General features: G+C 44.7%; 2 protein-coding genes across 10 annotated transcripts in view; one reads left to right on the top strand and one right to left on the bottom strand.

Moving 5' to 3' along the window:
* PRPF18 (pre-mRNA processing factor 18) overlaps nucleotides 1-18763 on the top strand; it is a 232731-nt gene that overhangs the window by 88463 nt on the left and 125505 nt on the right. The window lies entirely within an intron of this gene.
* Nucleotides 1-18763, bottom strand: part of BEND7 (BEN domain containing 7) — a 76003-nt gene that overhangs the window by 33854 nt on the left and 23386 nt on the right. For 7 of the 8 annotated variants that reach the window (XM_049624620.1, XM_049624618.1, XM_049624615.1 and 4 more), the window contains 3 exons: nucleotides 15238-15540; nucleotides 12060-12182; nucleotides 8248-8510 (listed from right to left, as the gene is read on the bottom strand). In XM_049624620.1, coding sequence (XP_049480577.1) covers nucleotides 8248-8510; nucleotides 12060-12182; nucleotides 15238-15529 — 678 coding nt within the window. In that variant the 5' untranslated portion in view covers nucleotides 15530-15540. The remainder of the gene's footprint in view (nucleotides 1-8247; nucleotides 8511-12059; nucleotides 12183-15237; nucleotides 15541-18763) is intronic. The other variant, XM_049624619.1, reaches the window with a different exon arrangement.

Below are 18763 nucleotides of genomic sequence, written 5' to 3' on the forward strand. Positions count from 1 at the left end.
GCATGTCCTGGTCCGCTTTCTACTGACAGACAAACATTGTTATTTTGAAGTGTTCTCTCCAGATCAAGGAAGTGAGCTCACCCAGTTATGAGCCTCTTACAAAGGAGTCAGTTTTACCAGTTGAGGCAGTAAGAGCAGCGGCAGGAGCAGAGGTGACTAACCTTTGCCCCCTTCCTGCCTGTCCAGTCCTTTCTCATATGCCACCCAGGTGCCCCTGTTCTGTCCTTTCTCATATGCAGATTTCGTAGTAACGGGTGCTAATGCTATGTCTTACAAGGTGCCGCAAAGCAGCAAACTGATTGCTTAAAAAGGGAGGGTAGCTTTATTTTCTGAGACATGAAGAAAAGTAATCTCAAACTTTCACTATGAAATTTTTTGATCTCCATTTTATAAATACAGTGACAGTGTCTTACTACCACGTAACGATTGACAACGTTGTGCATATATTTTTAAAAACAGGTTAAAACTCCATTGTATCATCGAACCCCTTCTTTTTGTTGACTGGCGCTACTTTAAACGAGACCTCTCTGCTTACTAATGATGGCTATGCTAGGAGCCACACTCTTCCAAATGAATTATCATTTTACAAACTAGACATCCTCTGACAGAATCGCTATTTGACTCCAGCGAAGACAGATGGCTAATACGCTAATTTACAGATTCTGTTGATTCCTGAAGTCATATGATCTTTAAATGATGACATCCAAAGGATGGGGCAGAATTTATGACACTTGGAGGCATCACTTTAAGAGTTAGGAGTCTGAATTCGCACTGTAAATTTGGATTTTCGTGGACGTCTTGCTTATTTTCAGGACCGCAGCTACTTAGCACAATAGCTTATCAAATGTTGCATTTTCCTTATCTAGTGGCATCATATCTTGCACTGGGTAAAGTTCTGAAGGCAAAAACTACATGTAGTCATAATGACTCTTGAAAATGTTCATGGACCCGGGCCTGTGGACGTTAACTCTCTTGTTTCTCTCTGCATTTCAGTTGTGGCCTCCCTTTGCTTAGTAGAAGTTGGGGTCAAGGTCTAGTTTGAGTGGGGGAATCCCCTAACCAGGTAAATCAAGAGATTTCCCCCTCAGTCCCTATGAGGATATCATGTGATTCCCCTGTATAATCTAAAGGAAAATATGTAAAACAATTTTAAAGAGATCATGTCAAGTAATCACAGAGGCAACATTTCTGATATAGGCTATTTTACATCAGGTATTAACAATGCCGAATGACAGTAAAACATGTTTATAGCTAGCTACATGTGGTCATCGGTTAAAGAAGTAAAAAGAACTGTATGAGTATTCATATTGGACATTAGTCTCAGGTTTTCAACTGAAAAGTAATAAATTACATACAGTAGTTTGTATACTCAACTGGCTAACTAGTTAAGTTTATGACTGGCTCAAGGAAAAAAAAACGTGGATGAAGAGTCAGGATTCTGTGGAATCCTAACTGATTTGGGGCTCAATGCACATAACGGAATTTATAAGATGGCTGAAAGATCGTGAGGTTAAGTCTTTCTGCTCGTAATACTTCCGTGTACAATGATCCTTTATTATTGTTTGCTATTTACTTTGCAGCACGTCAGATGTATTTCTAGGAAAATGAGATTTAGTTCACGAGACGAAATTTAAAAAAGCCACCAAAACCCCCTCCTAAGTGATTTTATTGTGCTCACAAACACGATCTGCTTCTATTTGAGAAAAACTGAAAACATTTCCTAGAACACAGGTCTGCTCCAGGTAGATTTGGCAGGAAGCACTGTTACTCTTTATTAAATGCAATGCCCAGAGCACGGCCAGTGAGCTGGGAACCCATGAGAATACCCTGGATGGGAGGGCAGGCTTGGTCTAGTTGGTCTACCTGGAGCTGAGAATCCGTGTTGATGAGGGTCTACATTGGATGTACTATGAACAGAACTGTACTGTAAGGTAGATGCTCTGTATTAAGTAAAAAATGCTCGGGCAGAAGTTCTATCACAAAGTATGTGTAAGCTACATACTGGCACATATTTAAGGGTGAATCAGATAAAAATTAGAGGAAGTCATTAAAGGGCCAATCCTTTGTAGATTTTTTATTTGATAAAATTTTGGTAGAACTAAGTGTTTAATTTTAAAAGACTTTTTTTTTTCATGTTTATTTATTTTTGCGAGAAAGAGAGACAGAACAGTAGCAGGGGAGAGGCAGAGAGAGGGGCAGACACAGAATCGGAAGCAGGCTCCAGGCTCTGAACTGTCAGCACAGAGCCCAACGTGGGGTTCGAACTCATGAACCGTGAGATCATGACCTGAGCCACAGTCGGACGCTTAACCAACTGAGCCACCCAGGCGCCCCTCTCTTTCTCTATTTTTAATGTTTATTTCTGAAAGAGAGAGAGAGCAGGGGAGGGGCAGAGAGAGAGGGGGACAGAGGATCTGAAGTGGGTTCTATGCTATCAGCACAGAGCCCGACGCGGGGCTCAAATTCATGAACCGCGAGATCATGACCAGAGCCGAAGTCAGATGCTTAACTGACTGAGCCACTCAGGCACCCCTAAGCGTTTAATTTTAGAAAATACAACACGATTTGGACCCTTGAAATTTCTCCATGCTCTTGCGTAATAAGATAGTGCAAAGTGTTTCAGAGATATTTTTAAGCTTCTCCTTCCTCGGGCAGTGAATTAACGACTCTGAGCACTACGGCCTGATTTATGCTCAAGATATTTGAGCCCAAATGCGTAAGATGGAAGATCGCGGCCACTACTGTCTGGATTCTTCCACCCAACTCCAGTGAGACTGCTGCTCTGAGAAGATGTCCACCTCTGAGAGCCTGTCCTTGACCCTCCAGGCCACGGGCAGCTCCCGCTGTTCCCGGCTCCCCTGTGGTCTTCTGACAGCCACTCCTAGAGCCCGTGTCCCAGTACAGTGTCCTCACTGCGTACACGTCTCCCTCCCTAAACTCCTTGCAGGGCGATGACTCTTGCATTCATCTCGGTGCACCCCGGAAAATGGGGAGGACAAGGAACATTTATTCACTACTTACCGTGTGCCAGGCCCTGGGCTAACATGCATGAAGTGGCTTTTCTCATTTCGTCCTCACCCTATGGAGTGACTATTTTATTATCCCTATTGAGGAGGGGATAGGAGAGTCCCCGTATGACTATTACTACTATTTGCAGATGCAAAAACCAACGCTTGGAGAGGTTACGAGGTTAGGTAACTTGTTTAAGGTTATCCAGCCAACTAGTGATGAAGCAAGGATCTGACCCCAAGCAGTCTGTACCGGAACCTACACTCTGAAGCATATGCTGCTTGAAGTTCAATGAGTCAATGAAGGAATAAACAGATGCTTGCTTGACTGATTGCCCGCTTTACTGTTTCCCAGTGGATTACGTATTTATTGGGCTAAGAAGGTGTTAAGAGAACAGGTTCTGATTTCAGAAGCTACTTCTGTGGAAAGCAGCAGTACATTTAATATTAGTTATTTTAAGAAGAATGACATACTCGGGAACCTGGGTGGCTCAGTCGGTTGAGCGTCCAACTTTAGTTCAGGTCATAATCTCCCAGTTCGTGAGTTTGAGCCCCGCATTGGGCTGGCTGCTGTCAGCACAGCGTCTGCTTCAGATCCTCTATCCCCTCTCTGTCTTCCCTGCCCCTGCTCGTCCTCTCTCAAAAATAAATAAACATTGAAAAAGAAAAAGGAAGAAAAATGACATACTACAAACATCAGTGAACTAATCTTCAGTTGATGGGTCACCATAGATTTATCTTCTGATAACTTCTAAATTTGTGTCATCTAGGATTACTGGAAAATATTCACAGTAATCCTAACAAAGAGAAAAAGGTTTTCTCCTCTTAAAAATTGTCATAAATCTATTTTTAAAAACTGATCAGAGTGTTTCACTAAAGCCAAGAAACAAGCCAAACAAAAAAGCAATGACAATGAAACAAGCATGGGCCGGGTGTATCTACCCAGAAAAAACCAAATCACTATTTCCAACCAAGTCAGAAAGAACGGTGATGGCAAAAACTCCCCAGCCGCCTCGTCCGAGTGCCGGTAGACTACTCGGGTTGTGAGCATATGGAGAAAGAAGGGAATACTGGATTTAAATGTGAAATATGGTTCTGGGTTTGGGGTTCCCGCTTTTGCTTCCGTGTCACTGAGGCCTGGGTTTTATTTAATTTAATGTGCTAGTTTTAAATGGGTCAAACAATACTGCCCAAAGTGGAAACATTTCTGGCCACTCTCTTTTTTATACTCACTAGTTACCCATGGGTATTTGTTCATTCATATGTACACTTAAGTTTTATTTAACATTTATGTTTGTCCCTATAAGGTACTTAGCTAGGACTGCTGAAGTCTAAAAAAAGAACCAATATTTATTGAGGGTTTATGTGGACCAGGATCTATTCTAACTGCTTCACACAGATTACTTCAGTTAACTCCTCCAGCAGACCAGTTCTAGGAGGTTCTTTTTTTCTTATTATTCTCATTTTATGGAGAGAAAAACTGAGGTGAGGGGTTACACGGCTAAGCTTCTGGCTCAGGCAGCCTGACGTCAGAGTTTGCATTCTTCACCATTAACTTCTCCAGAACCTTCCAAGTAAACAGAGTAAACTGCCATGCTCCAACCTTTCAGTTCTCCTCATACAGCCATCATCCCGTGACTGGTTCCTGAGTGTTGGTCACGTGCAGGAACTGAGCTAGAGCGGGCACCCGAGTCTGTCACACGGTGGGTAAGGGCAACTACACACGAGGGTGTGAGGACCAGCTCACCTTTCTGGCTGTGACCCTGAGCAGGCTACGCAAGCACTTTAGGCCACAGGGTCCTCGTCGACAGCACGAGGACAGTAACGCTGCCTCAGAGGCACATTATTTAGCACAGGGTGGCACAGAAATACTATTATCATATGGTCCCTGCCCTGGAGAGACCGGGGTAGATGGAGGGGGAATCACGTGAATAGTTACAAACTAGTTTAGAAGGTTCTATGAAAGAGAACTGCCCAAATTATGTTGGGGCCTGGGGGCTGTGGGAGGGGAAACGGGGGTTAAACTGAAGGGAGGCTTCTGATGAAAACGGAGTCCTAGGCCTAAAGTTCTGAAAGTTTATTGTGAATATTGTGCTCAATGCAAATGAAGACGTTTTGTCAGTGGCGGACTAGCTCTCGTGTATTGAGTCCCCGCTACGTGCCAGGCTCTGCGGGAGGGGTTTCTCGCGTGCCCTCCATTGTCTAGTGTGAACGCTTCGCAGGCGATGGTGCAGCTGGTTGTGATGGGAGCTCAGTGTTTTTCCACATCTGAGTAGGGGCGGCCATGATGGCTCGGGTGGCGGGTGGTCTGCCCGCAAGGCCCTGCACGGGCCCTCCGTGAATTTGTGTGGCAGCGACGCTAAAAGTCACAGTGCAAGGCAGATAACTTACTACCCCGTGAATTAGAATTAATGTGAATGTTTACACGTTACAAAGCAACGGGAGCCTAGGTTTTACGTGTCCTTTTCTCGGTGCTTCTAGCTCTAATCTTTCTCCTGTGCTCCAAACATCTACTGACCACTTTGCGGTAGCAAACTTGTACTTCCCATCCAGAACTGAAGGCTGCTTCTGCCCTTGCTCTCCCTGCCTCAGTTAAAGAAGCTGCCGCCACCCAGCAACGCACCTGGTTTTCCAAGAGAGAAATGTGGGGGGTGTCTTCTGAGCCACCACGTCCTCTGTGTGGGGACTTCCTAAGTGCCCCATTTCTCTTTCTTCAGGCTCACGGCTCATGTAGACCCTACCATGCCTGACTGCTGGTACTTGTCTTCCTTCTGGTCTCTCTGTCTCTACTACCTTCTCTCCATCTATCTATCACCCACAAGGCAGTTCCCCTTTCCACTCTTTAAAGACACAAGTGTGATTAGTCCTCTACCTGAAACTTGCCGTGGCTCCCTAGCACCCACAAGATGAAGGTAGGTCAAGGGCACTGGCATGGCATATTTAGGGCTTTCACTACCTGGCCCCATCCTACCTTTTTATCATCATTGTTGGCAACCGATGCTGGCCAGACAGCTGTTCTAGCAGCACTGGACCACTTGCCCAGTCCTACAATTTTGGACCTAATCTTCCCACTCCCAATGCTGGGTATTTCCCAGGGCCCATCTTCAAATGCACAAATACAGAGTTTCCATCTGCTCATATATATCCTGTGGTAGTACATTTTCTCAAGTCCATTTTAGACAGTAATTCCTACAAGATTATTATGTATTTTCTGTTTTCTCCTCTGGACTTCTGCCAAAATTTAAAAGGACCCTGGCTAAGAAATAATAAAACACTAGAAGGGCACCTAAATTTGGAGGCCTTTAAATCGATGGTTCCATCACCTGAGGGAGTCGATCCACACACGCTTACCCCCCCACAACCCCCCTGGCCTGCCCTGCCCTGCCCAGGGACTTCAGAAGCTAGACTCACTAATGCTGGTGAACCCAATCTGTGGACAAAACTTCCTTATCCAATGATGGGATTCACTGCAAGGTCCTCTAGGTGGGGTTACACTTTCCGTTGACCAGATGAATCAAATGGCCTATCAGCTGGATAATGCAAAGATAATTATCTCTCTGTATTTTTTGCTTTTAGAAGCATGTTATTCTTCAATCAAAGATAATCAGCACCTAACTGAGTTTTCAGGGACAATTCCAAATGTGCTTTGTTAAACTGAACAGCTCTTGTTAGCAAAAATAATCATGAATGAAAAGCGAATTATTTTTATTGGGCGTGTAAACAAAATTATGCTGATATTGGTAAAGATAAGAACAATTCTATTCTACTTCATTAATGTACATAAGGCCTTAATCAGATCTTCTTAAACTTATCTCTGAAGTGTATTTGGAGCTTAAAAATAAAGGAGAAAGTTTAGTTATTAGCATTAAATTGACCCATTTAGGAGATGATTTATACAACCCAAATGATTGCTCCTGATATATTAATGTCTATCTGAAAAGAATGCTTACAAAATACTATATATATATATATATATGTATGAACACTGCTTAAGGTTCAATGTACTTTGTGTTTTAGAATAATTTACCTGTTTCCAAATATATGATTTACCTGGGTTCTGACACCAGGGCCTTCGTGGCAATAATCATTTGATATAAATAAATCAGCTGACTGGCCTGGGGTAGAACGTTATCATCATTAATGACTTTTTTAAAGCTAAGTTTCGAGTCTAGGAGAACATTTTAACATGTATTCAAAGATAAAAAGTGAAAACCCCTTTAACACCAAGGATTGGATAAGTTCAAATGCTTTTCTAGTCTAAAAAAGTCTCCTCCATTTATTAAAGACCCAGTGTGGAAACGTGCTAGCAAACTGTCTTTCTGCGATTTGAAAGGGAGGGCTTTTTAAAAAAGAAAATAGCAGTTATTTTTTATTTAAAGTTTAAAAGGTAGGGCCAAACTCCAATCCCATATAGGCCTGTGGGTGTTCTCGGCAGGATTCTCATCCTATGCAATCTGATAATAATAGATCACTCCCTCTTGTTTATTTTAAGAACTCCCCCAACGAGATGGGGTTCGCATCAACGTACGTAGATAAAGATACTGTGAGGAGAGTTTGCGGTTGCAAAGACGGCACGTTCTTAAAGAAATTCGTTTATGGTCACGTGGATACGAAATGGCAAGCCACAGCAAGATGGGTATCTTAGATGTCATCCAACATCTGGGACCACAACAACTTTCTGGCTAGGGTATTAAAATAGAAAAACCTTTGCAGAGCATTAACCTATCATTACACGGAGTAAATGGCATGGCGGTTACCACCTAATTAGCAGTGTGGTTTGCCTCTATAAAATAGAATTAGCACTCCTGCTCTTTTTTTATTATTAGTTTGTGTTTCTAGAAAGGTGTGACCTTATCTGTAAGGTTCTGTTCACGTATGCCCATTTACAAAGGATTTAATTATGTTCTTGTAGCTCTCTGCACTGAGGAAATTGAAAACGGCCACTTCAGAATTAAAACTGGTAAAGAAATTAGTGAGCAGGTTATTTACTCCATCACCCTCCTTCTCTCAGCGACAAAGAACGGAAACCCGTTCAAATAAATAAGGTAGAAGATTTTCGGGAGAGGAAATTCTAGGCGAGGAAATGATTAACAGTCGTTCTTTCCTCTTTCCCACGCGTCTTTTTGCAAGTTTCTCTAGTTTTCTGGGCCCGGATGAGTTGAGGGGAAAGTGTATTCATACGGCAAAATCCTGAAAGTTATGTCACATTCGTGTCAGCAGCCAGAAAACATCGACTTACATCTGAGGCCGGCGATTCCAGGACAATGCCGAATCCGAGGACGCGGCTGTCCCCGGGGGACGGGTGCTCGGCCGCCGGGGGACCAGACTGCTCAGAGGCCACGGCTGGCTTCTCGGTTCCCAACACGCCGGCCTTCTGTTTCACGGGCAGAGGCTCGACAGTCTTCGGGGGCACTTTTTTCTTTTTATTCCTCTTGCGCGAGGCAGCGGTTCGCTGGGAGCACATGAGGGAAATGGGGGGTTGTTGTCTGTTTTGGGCTCCAGCTGTGAAGAACAAACAAGAAATGGGCTTCAGACACCTGAGTCTCACTGAGGAAAAGTGATCACCCCTCTGTCTACACGGCCCAGAACACTGAGACCGAAATGGAGTTCAGTCCAGAAGGCAGACCAAAGTCCATCCCCCGTGGGGCCTGTAGGTCACCAAATGATGTCTCTGGAGCACTTTAAAGTTCGACACGCGGAAAAGCAGCTCAGATAAAACTGTGTCCCTGCCGCTGGTGGGCCACAGTGACTGCTGCCCCTGTTTCCGTGGAAGAAAGGGCATTCTGAGCTGTAGCAAAACACCTGAGCGTGATTTGACCGGTCGCAGGACATTTTTATATAAGCAGGAATTCAGAACTTGAGGTAAGCCCAACTCAGGAATATTCCGATCGTCCTCCGAGGGAAAGCTCCTCAGCTGTGAGCAGTCTACAGGCACTGCAACTGACCAGGGCTGAGCGATGATGATCATTTATCAAAGAATCAGTCTGGGATGACCAGGAAGCACGCGGGCAAAAGCCCACTGGTCATTTATCGGGGCCAGTTGCCCCTTCCTCACGAACCAGTGCCGTCCGCACGCAGCTACCTCCACGGCACCACACCACTGGCTTCTGACCGGGCTCCACGCCATACCTGGGTTTCAGGTAGCTACAAAATAGGAATGATACAATCCTGCGCAAGTCAAGAAGACTACTAAAATCCAGAAAATCCAGGTGGAGTTCTGGAGATGAAGAGCACTGAGCAAGGACCAAGTACTAGTACTGAACATACACTTAAGGAAACCAAGGATGATAATTCCAGTTTTCACAGATGTACTTTGGCAAGTGGTGTTCGTGAACCACTTAAGAATATTCTGATGGGAAGTGTAATAGAAAAATACGGCATCATTATTTAAATCTTCATGTATCAATATGGCTTACTAAATACGATCATAGGATACGCCTGCCTTTTTACAGAAATAAGCTGAATGAAAACTAAAGATCTTTAAATGCGCATAAATATGGATCATCTCCTATCAGTTTGCAAATAAAGGATATTTATACTTTGAACTTGGTATTTGCATTTCCCAGACTGGCAAGAAATTTATTAGCATCAGAAACTAACTACTTGGGGTGCCTGGCTGGCTGAGTCGGTGGAGGGTGCCACTTCTAAACCCGGGGTTGTAAATTCAAGCCCCACGTTGGGTGTAGAGATTACTTAAAAAAATAAAATAACAAGAAACAAAATACTTGCCTTGCATAGGAGCACTGAAAAGGCTTTTAACCACCTGTATAGTAATTAGTCTAATTCATTGGCGCTTGACCTTGGCTGCATGTTAGAGTTAGCCGGGAGCTTTTAAAAAAAGTCAGTGCCTCGCAGCCTCACCCCAGACTAAGTGAATTGGAATTTGCAGGGGTGGTTCCCCGGCACTGAGTTGTTGTTGTTGTTTTTTTTGTTTGTTTTTTTTTTGAGCTTCTCAAGTGATCCACTGTGCAAGCCTGAGTAGAGAACTTTTCTCTGTTCTCCAGATTTTCACCCAAGCTAGGCCTCCATGCCCAAGGTTAAATGGACAATGGAAGCAAAATAATAATAATAGTAAGAAGAAGACTCACTATTCTACATTAAAAGTGAAAGTGCTTTTGGTTTAACACAGGCACTATCTGAGTTTTTCTTCTCCGTTTGCAAGTCTAGACACAGTCTCTTGTATCCAGATCGTATCGCTTCATCTTATTCCTTGCCCTTTGTCCCTAAAGTAAAGGCAAAACTTTCTAAATATAATTTAAGTCTAAGTTTTATAGGCAATAAATCTTAAGTAAATCTACCCACACTACACAAATTCTTAAGTTTACGGAAATTAAAGAGTAATAGTTTATCCTTTCTGCTATCCTACAGCTCTGGCATTGCTTACCTCCCTCACCTACAGACGTTCAGAAAGGGAAACACAGTGACAAAGTGGCATTTACCTAATAGATTCCAAAAGGGCTTCCGTCGAGGATTTAGATGGTTGCAATTTGCAGTTTGCCATCTCAGTAGTAAGGAGCTTAAGTAACAAAATAAATCATTACGGTTTCATATGCATATTTTCTTAAGTGCTAACACACTCTTCCTCTGAGAAAAGAACCTGTCCATCATGAGGGAACCTTTCTTTCTGAGCTCCTTACTTGGGAGATGGTACCTTCTGCCGGGTCAAGGAGAAGACGGGTTACCGTGGAAGAACAGGGGGAGTTGCATGCTCACTGGCCTGACCAAAATGCTTATTCTTTCCTTGGGCTAAAACCAAATTCAGCACATGAAATTAGATGTTGCTTTTCAGACGGCCTTTTGCAAACCTTACTTTCATGTGCTCTTGGGTGATGGGTGTGTTTAAGTATTAAGCTTTTTATATCAAAACCACATCATTGAATATTCAAATTTTACTAGAATTCACTAAATGGCACCAGGTACGATTTCTGAGCGATGACCTTCCTGAATCTCTTTACAGGGGAGGGGTGGGGATGCTGGTCACATACGACTGTGCTATTACCTGCTCAAGGAGTTTTCCCTCACCAGAGGAGGCCTTCGTGAAATGATTTATTATTTTCTGTACCTGTGACAAAAAAGTTCCGCGCCCCCCGCCCCCATGTGTGGAGATTAGAAACGGCAGCCGCTGTCATGATGCCCCAGCCTTCGAGATGAACGGCTCCTGGTCTCTAGAATAACACCAGAGCCTGGATGGTCCCTTACAGAGCTCATTGCATTTACCAACCCCTTCTATTTTGAAAACAATCCTGTGAGTTAGGTATTAATGCTCCAGCTACACATGAGAAATCGGAGCGCAGAGAGGTTACACAGCTTCCCGAGGAGAGCTGGGACTCGGACCCCACCCTGCGGACTCACTGTGACAACAAGAGAGGCGTCACGTAAATAAAGAAGACGAGACGTGAGGGGTCCCTGAGCTTCCACATCCTGAATATTTATCCAGGAGACAAGCCACAGGCGGGAGCTCGGAGTGCTCATGCTCCTAAATGTCTCCGCCAGGAGAGCCCACGCTCCTGAGAGGGCACCCCGCCCCCCCCCCCACCCCCGGCCCTTAGACAACAGTGCGTGGCTTCCCTACTGTCACACACGGCCCCAGAAGGGGCGGGACGGGCGTGGGGGTTGCCGACCAGCACACAGCCCCCACACAGAGCACTTCAGGAGGTGAAGGTGAGTCAGCCTCACTTTCTTTCCTGATGTGAACTTCCTTGTCGACTCACAGTAGGGAAGGGAGCTGGAGAATGAGGCCCCTCTTCAAGTACGACTGTTTGAAAATTCAAATAACTGACACTTGTGGAGTCCTAGGAGACGAGGGCATGAACGATGTGGAGCACACGTCCATCGGCACGTGAGTAGCACGGTCAGCAGTAACAAATCTGCTAGATTTGCTAAAGGAAAAATGCATTGTAGAAAAAGCCGAGAAGACGGACACTTGGAAAATCATGGCGAGACAGCGAGGCGGGAAGCGCTGACCGCCAAAAACAAAACAAACATCCTGGCGGAAGATGTCAGATACGCACGACAAATCCGGGGGTTCCACCCGAGGCCCGGTCTCCGTACCTGCTTGGATTTGCATTAATTTCCGCATGGTCCTGAGTTCTTGGAGGATGGCCTGCAACGTTGACTGGCAGTTACAAGTACAGCAGTTTGATCCACCTGACGGATTCACTGCTGGAAGTTCTCCTGAGCATCAAAGAAAAGAAGGGCATACTCCGAATGTCAACACCAAAATTATAAAGAGGAAAAAATACTGAGAACATACTGAGGGTTGATGGGGGGGGGGGTGGGAGGGAGGGGAAAGGGGGTGATGGGCATGGAGGAGGGCACCTGCTGGGATGAGCGCTGGGTGTGGTATGGAAACCAATTTGAAAATAAATTATTAAAAAAAAAAAGAAAGAAGAAAAAAAGAAGGCATATTGACAGCATTTTGAAGCATGTAAGGAAAACGTATCCAATAACTGTTACCACCTAAATGCTGGGGTCTGACTTTACCTAAATTATCCAGGCTTCTGCACTGTAAGGTGCCTGGCGGCTCATGGGGCGGGAGGTGGAGTCTGCCTGACTGTGCGCCCACGATGCACTGTGGGCAGGCCTCCCTAGTGCCAAACCAGTGCATCTCAGATCACACCCCCAAAAAAATTCACTAGAAACACACACTATGTTGCACAGAAACACCAGCTCTGAGAACAAGCCTTCCAGAAAAAACCCTGGTCGCTGCATGTTATAAACGTTCACCTTAAAAATTAAATGTGTCTATGGGGTGCCTGGGGTTGAGCGGCCAACTTTAGCTCATTTCATGATCTCACGGTTCACGGGTTCGAGCCCCGCGTCAGGCTCTGTGCTGACAGCTGGGAGCCTGGAGGCTGCTTCTGATTCTGTGTCTCCCCCTCTCTCTGCCCCTCCCCGCTCGTGCTCTCTCTCTCTCTCAAAAATGAATAAACATTAAAAAAAAATTAAATGTGTCAAACTATTAAAAATAGTTTTGTAGTATTAAGCACGTTTTCCCAAGTTAGGAACTGTCACCACATTAAAACTGTGAGAGTACTCTCTGGGGGTGGTATGCGTGGGGCGGGGAAAAGCCAGGGGAGCAGGGTGTCTATGGGAGGACGTATTTGAACTTGGTGGGTTATAGGGTGTTGGGCTGCTGGCTGTTCTCCAGCTCAATCTTCATGCACCTTTTTTTCCATTCCCCTATCCTACATTTCCCTCACTTTACTCTCTTTATCTCTGTTTAAATTTAGTTATCTTTTCCTTAATAAAACGATCCTATTTAGGTAAACACAGATTGTCCCATTGTCCTTGGAACACGATGGAACATTTGGAAAGTTGCTCTTTCCGCAGCGTGCCCTCCAGCATCTGTGTCCAATCCGACCACTGTGACTGCTGTCGGAGGTGCAGGGGGAAAGTTCTAAGGCACTGATCCAATTATACCTGTTATCATACACTACAGGTAATTTTAGTCCCACTGTATGCATTATTTGTGGACGCTGTAAAAAAAATTTCACGGCAAAACCATGACATACATACGGATAACTTAATGCCTGGAGGAATGCAATTATTTACATCCAAAGTTGTAGCAAACTGAGACGTTACAGCTTTAAAACTGCAAATAATTTCAATGGAATTCTAAGTAGTCACAGTTCTATGTGATGGGTTTCTACTGGAAATAATGCCAACGACAAACGCAAAAATCTATTTTCAAACCAACCTGGGGGAACTTAGGTTTGTAACTTTTAACGTTAATAACATTTTCCAGAGTGAATCCACCATGCCTGCTGTGGACTGGAAAACAGAACACCGTTCACCCACAACTTACTGATGTGGCGTTTATTTAGCCTCATACACACCTAGGGGTGTTCTGTTTCTCTTACTGTTTCTTCCACGGCAGTCAAATTAGGAGGGCCTTAGAGAATATTCCTAGTCACTATTCTCAGCGCTGTCTTTATCATTTTTAGAGGACAAAACCAACCGTTTCCAGCTTGTTATAAATCATTTTCTAATTTTAAGGAGAACTGACTTTTCATTTTCATGGAGGAGTCTTTCAAGAGCCATGTCCCCTAACCTGGAAGCGTGCCAGCAGGTGAACCTGATCCTGGCTTATGCAATATTGAGAGAAAGAGAAGACGCCATACATCTCTTGGGGTCCCTCATTGGCAGTGTCTCGGGATGGCTTTTTATGCCTGAACTGGTTACTGCAAATTGTGTTAAAAAAAATCAAAACAATTCTCTTCTTCTTGAAGGAACAGTGAACGTGGGAGAAAAATCCTTAACTTTTCAAGGAAACTGAAAATGCAGTCTTGCTTTTTCCTTGTTCTCTTTGCGAAGACTACAGATCTGCGCATCCGTACGTAATTTATGGAGCAAGTAACCGGATGGAAATTAACACGTCCAGAAAAATATCAATTCTTTTCCCTGAAGGGAAAAATTGCCATTTTTTCCCCCTGAACAATTAGGAACTTAAATTAAGGAAATGCAACTCTAAAAGGGTAATTTTCAGCCCTAATTGAAGCAAGTCTTACGACATGGATCATCCGGTTCAGTTACTAGGATGTGAGGTTAAAGCAAAGGTATCACTAGTCACTAGGATGCTGGGACAGGTGTCTCCCACCCCCTTCTTCTGACAATGCAGAAAAGCGAATAAAGCAAGAGGATGTATTAATGACATACCATATGAACAGAAGCTTCTTTTGATGACAAAGTGAGCGCCTTCTGCCCTAATGTTTGTCTTTCATGGCAATAATATCTGTATGTTGGCAAATGATAGCTTTCACCTCTCGAGGAGCTAAAATCTCTACGAAGAAACCGTCACTTCTAATATAAAGCCTCAGTCTCTCTTATTTCTCAATTCCAGTTTTTACTCTCTTAGTGTAACTCAGCTAAGGCAGGTGACTAGGGGAGGCTTTAATGTACTGAACTCAAAAACCATGCTGAATATTTTGGGGCACCTGGGTGGCTCAGTTGGTTAAGCATCTTACTCTTGATTTTGGCTCAGGTCAAGATCCCACGGTTCATGAGATCAAGCCCTGTGTCCAGCTAGCTCTGTGCTGACAGCATGGAGCCTGCTTGGGATTCTCTCTATTCCTCTTCTGCTTCTGCACGCATGCGCACACGCTCTCTCTCAAAATAAATACACTTAAAAAAAAAAAAACCCACGATGAATATTTAGAAATATAAAACATTTGGACAGCCCTCTCCCCGCCCCTGGCCCCAAGCATTCTCAATGTCTGATAAACCATACCGTTGGAGCTCCCAGTGGTGTGGGGCTGACTCTGGAAGGTTCTAGAGCGGGTGCCATACTGCCCTGAGAACTGCCCACTGGAGGGTGGTAACTCATTCCACGCACCACGTGAAGAAGGGTGGAGGCTCTGGGGGGCCTCAGCAGTGGAGTTCAAACGCGGAGGCCAGACTGAATCCAAATCCTGGGGTTCTTCTTTTAATTTTTCTCCTTCCTTGCCGACACGCTGATAGATCCTCCCAGTGCTGTCATTCAGTAATCTTCTCATTCCTGTAATTTGTTTTTTAATTTCCATGCTTTCGTTTCCTAATGGAAACAGGGCCAAAGAGATCACTGTGCATGAGCAGAAAAAATAATCCACTACTAAAAAAAACCACGCCCCTTCTTTGGAAATGGGATACTGAGTCCAGATGCAAGCTTCCAGAAACTTAATCTATAAAAATTAAAGGCAAGAAAATGGCTAGCACCATTGGCAGGGTCACACTCCAGTAAGACACTGTCAGTGGGGGCATCACCTTCAGACATGACAATGCAGGAGCACAGACACATCCAAGACATGGGAGGAGGGCTTTGTCTTTCTCTGGCTCCGACTCACAGTGGGGAGACACCCCTGGAACCATGTCTCCCTGGACGGACCTGCCCAGACCACTGCCACCTCCACTTTGTAACTACGTGCACAAGAGAACCCCACCTCACCTTTGTTGTTGTTGTTTTTTTCACTGTGGTTAAAAAACACGTAACATAAAATTTACCATCTTAACTGTTTTTAAGGGCACCATTCAGTTAACGCTATTTGCACTGTTGTGCAACAGACCTCCAGAACCTTTACATTAAGTAAGATTCCTTTTCCATAAGGGGATTTTTTTTTTTTTTTTGAACTAAGGTATCTCTGTACTGCACTAGGGGTACTTAATAAATACTATTTAAAGATAACTCTCAAATTATACAGACGTAAAATATTTTCTGTAAATAATGACATTACAGGATGTTATTAGGAGCTTTTTTGAACATCTTATCTTACTAAACTGTGCATCAGCTGGTATCTTCACAAAGACTGAGAAAAGGGGATTTTTTTTTTACCTCTAATCTGGGTGTTAAAATAAAAGTCTTATACCAGGATTTTTTTCCCCCCTCTAATCTGGGTGTTAAAAGCCTCTCACAGTCACTCTATTAAATGCTTGAAATTTAAACTATGATAAAAAGAAAAGGCTTTTTCTACATAGCTCCTGCAAATAAATACAGCACATTTAATATAAATGATGTTTTAATGCACTTAGCATCGTATAAGCCAGGTTTCTCTGTAGAATTAGTAACTACACAATGAATCTAGGTATTTTTGTGTTGCCCGGTTAGGTATTTAGCTAATTAATGTATGGATACATTACTGACTATAAAGAAACTTTTACATACTGTTTTGAAATAATCCCCAATTTTCAAAAAGGTAATAAAAATATTAATTCTGCCTTTGATATCCAACATGGGTGAACACAGAAATGACACAGATTTCCAAATTTACAGTATTGTTATGCGTTGGTATATGCTTGAGGAGAGGAGAGGAGAAATATTTTCATTTGTAATAAGGCTCTTTTCACATCAAACACCTGTGAAAATTACAATACCGAAACACTAAGTGATACTCCAGATTTTATGGGAATGGATGACTAAGCACAATTTAAATAATGCAGAGCCAGCAAAACTTGTGACCTCCTCAGGATGTGCAGGGAGCAGGGTGTGTCTGAAGGGCTCCCGGAGGAATTCGGAAGGAAACGTACAGGCAAACTGGTGTCAGTGTCCAAACACGTAACTTTCCTGGCCAGTGAACAGCACCATCTGGGCAAGAAGCTTCTTTCCTGTGGGGTTTTTATCCTCCATTTTCTAGAGCAGGGAAGTCGTGCACGCATCACAGGCTGCAGCACACTGATCGTAGCTGGCAATGCTGGTGGCTGCCACTCCCCTCCCTCCTGGCGCCCGGGCGAGAGCCGCGCCGACTCGGCCGCGTTCTGCCTGGGTCTTGAGTCGGTGCCGGCTTACTTCTCCACACAGACCCTGACACTTGAAGCAAAAGGGATGCTGTCTTTTCAAAGCTTCCACCTCTGCTCTGGAGACGGAGCTCTATGACGATCAAGTGCTGTCTTTAGGGGGAGAAAGAAAGTCACAGGATTCTGGAAGTTTCTAAAAGCAAATCTGCTTTGTTGCAACCTTAGTCTCTCGGTTCCGAAAATTACCAGAATGAACATTCGATTTTGAGTTTCACATACGTTCTATGTTTGTGTGGAGGACCAGAAGCTTATGCCGCAGGGTGAGTCCAGGGGAAGAGGTGAGACTTTAAAGGGTGCCTCTGGGTGTGGGCTGTCCCAGCAAACGTTTAGAAACATGTCTTCCAAAGTCAAAACAAAACCCGACCAAATGACAAATCAGGAGCTGGCAGGGCCCAAGGAGGAAATCACGGTGCTGCGAAGGAGGCCAAGGCAGACCCGACTGACCTCACTCAGGACACGGTGCACGGTGTCCTTCTAAAGCACAGAAGACAGTCAGGTGCAGAAGTCAGAGCTGTAAAAGTCAACGAGAGGACAGTGGAGAGACTGGGGAAGGTGGAGGAAGGGGTGACCTAAGAGGCTTTCAGAGGAGACGGGCTGGGCATCCCTAGAGGACAACCTGACGTGTGCAAACGGTCTCAGGGTAACCACTGGGAACTGTCCCTCCTTTGGCCAATGAAGCAGGGAGCAGCCCTGACCATCCCCCCTGGGGAAGAGTCCTGAAGCCTCATTGCACCTGCAGGCGACGATGGGCTTCGGCAGAGAGAGGGGAAACGCTGCCTTGCACGTTGGGGGCGGATGGAGCAGAGGGTCAGAAATGAGACCTGAAGGCCAAACGCAGGGATGGCATAAGAAGCTGGGTGAGCGCGCCTACACTGGGATGGAGCGGGTGCCCAACACGGGCAAGCGGGACGAGCCGGTGGAGGCTCAAGCAGCGGATGCTGGTGTGGTCCAGCGGACAGGCCCGGGCTGGACTCCCCTCAGCTGGACTGACCTGCTGCTTAACAGGAGACAAGTCACCCACGGGCCCCCCGACTTTGGCCTCCTGAATCACAAAAGGAAGGTCTGAAGGGGGACGCGCAGCAGCGCCGAGGGGCGATGTGGGATGTTCACAGAGTATCTGATGCCTCTGAGGTCACAAATAGCCTTCTCAGAACCGGCGGGCTTCTTCCGTCCTCACATGGGGCCCACTGTTTTTTGTTCTTTTTTTTTAATTGAGGGGGTGCATGCAGTTCTTTGACTTGAAATGGTGGGAAGTGTATAAGATTGAGATTGGAAGTGTTAGTTGACGTCTACTTGTCCTTCCAGTTGGAATCAGTCAGCGTCTTTTCCATGTATAATGCCGGGGAAAGGAAGCTCCCAGGAGCCACAGGCTAGTTCCAGAGCACGATTCTATAAGGAACTGTGTGCCATTTCCTGATTTCTTTCCAAATCTATGTCTTTACTTACACTCAACTCCAAGAGGCTGAACGTTTTTAGGAAAGACAAACAAA

Source organism: Panthera uncia, chromosome B4, assembly GCF_023721935.1.
Source record: "Panthera uncia isolate 11264 chromosome B4, Puncia_PCG_1.0, whole genome shotgun sequence".
Lineage (NCBI taxonomy): Eukaryota > Metazoa > Chordata > Mammalia > Carnivora > Felidae > Panthera > Panthera uncia.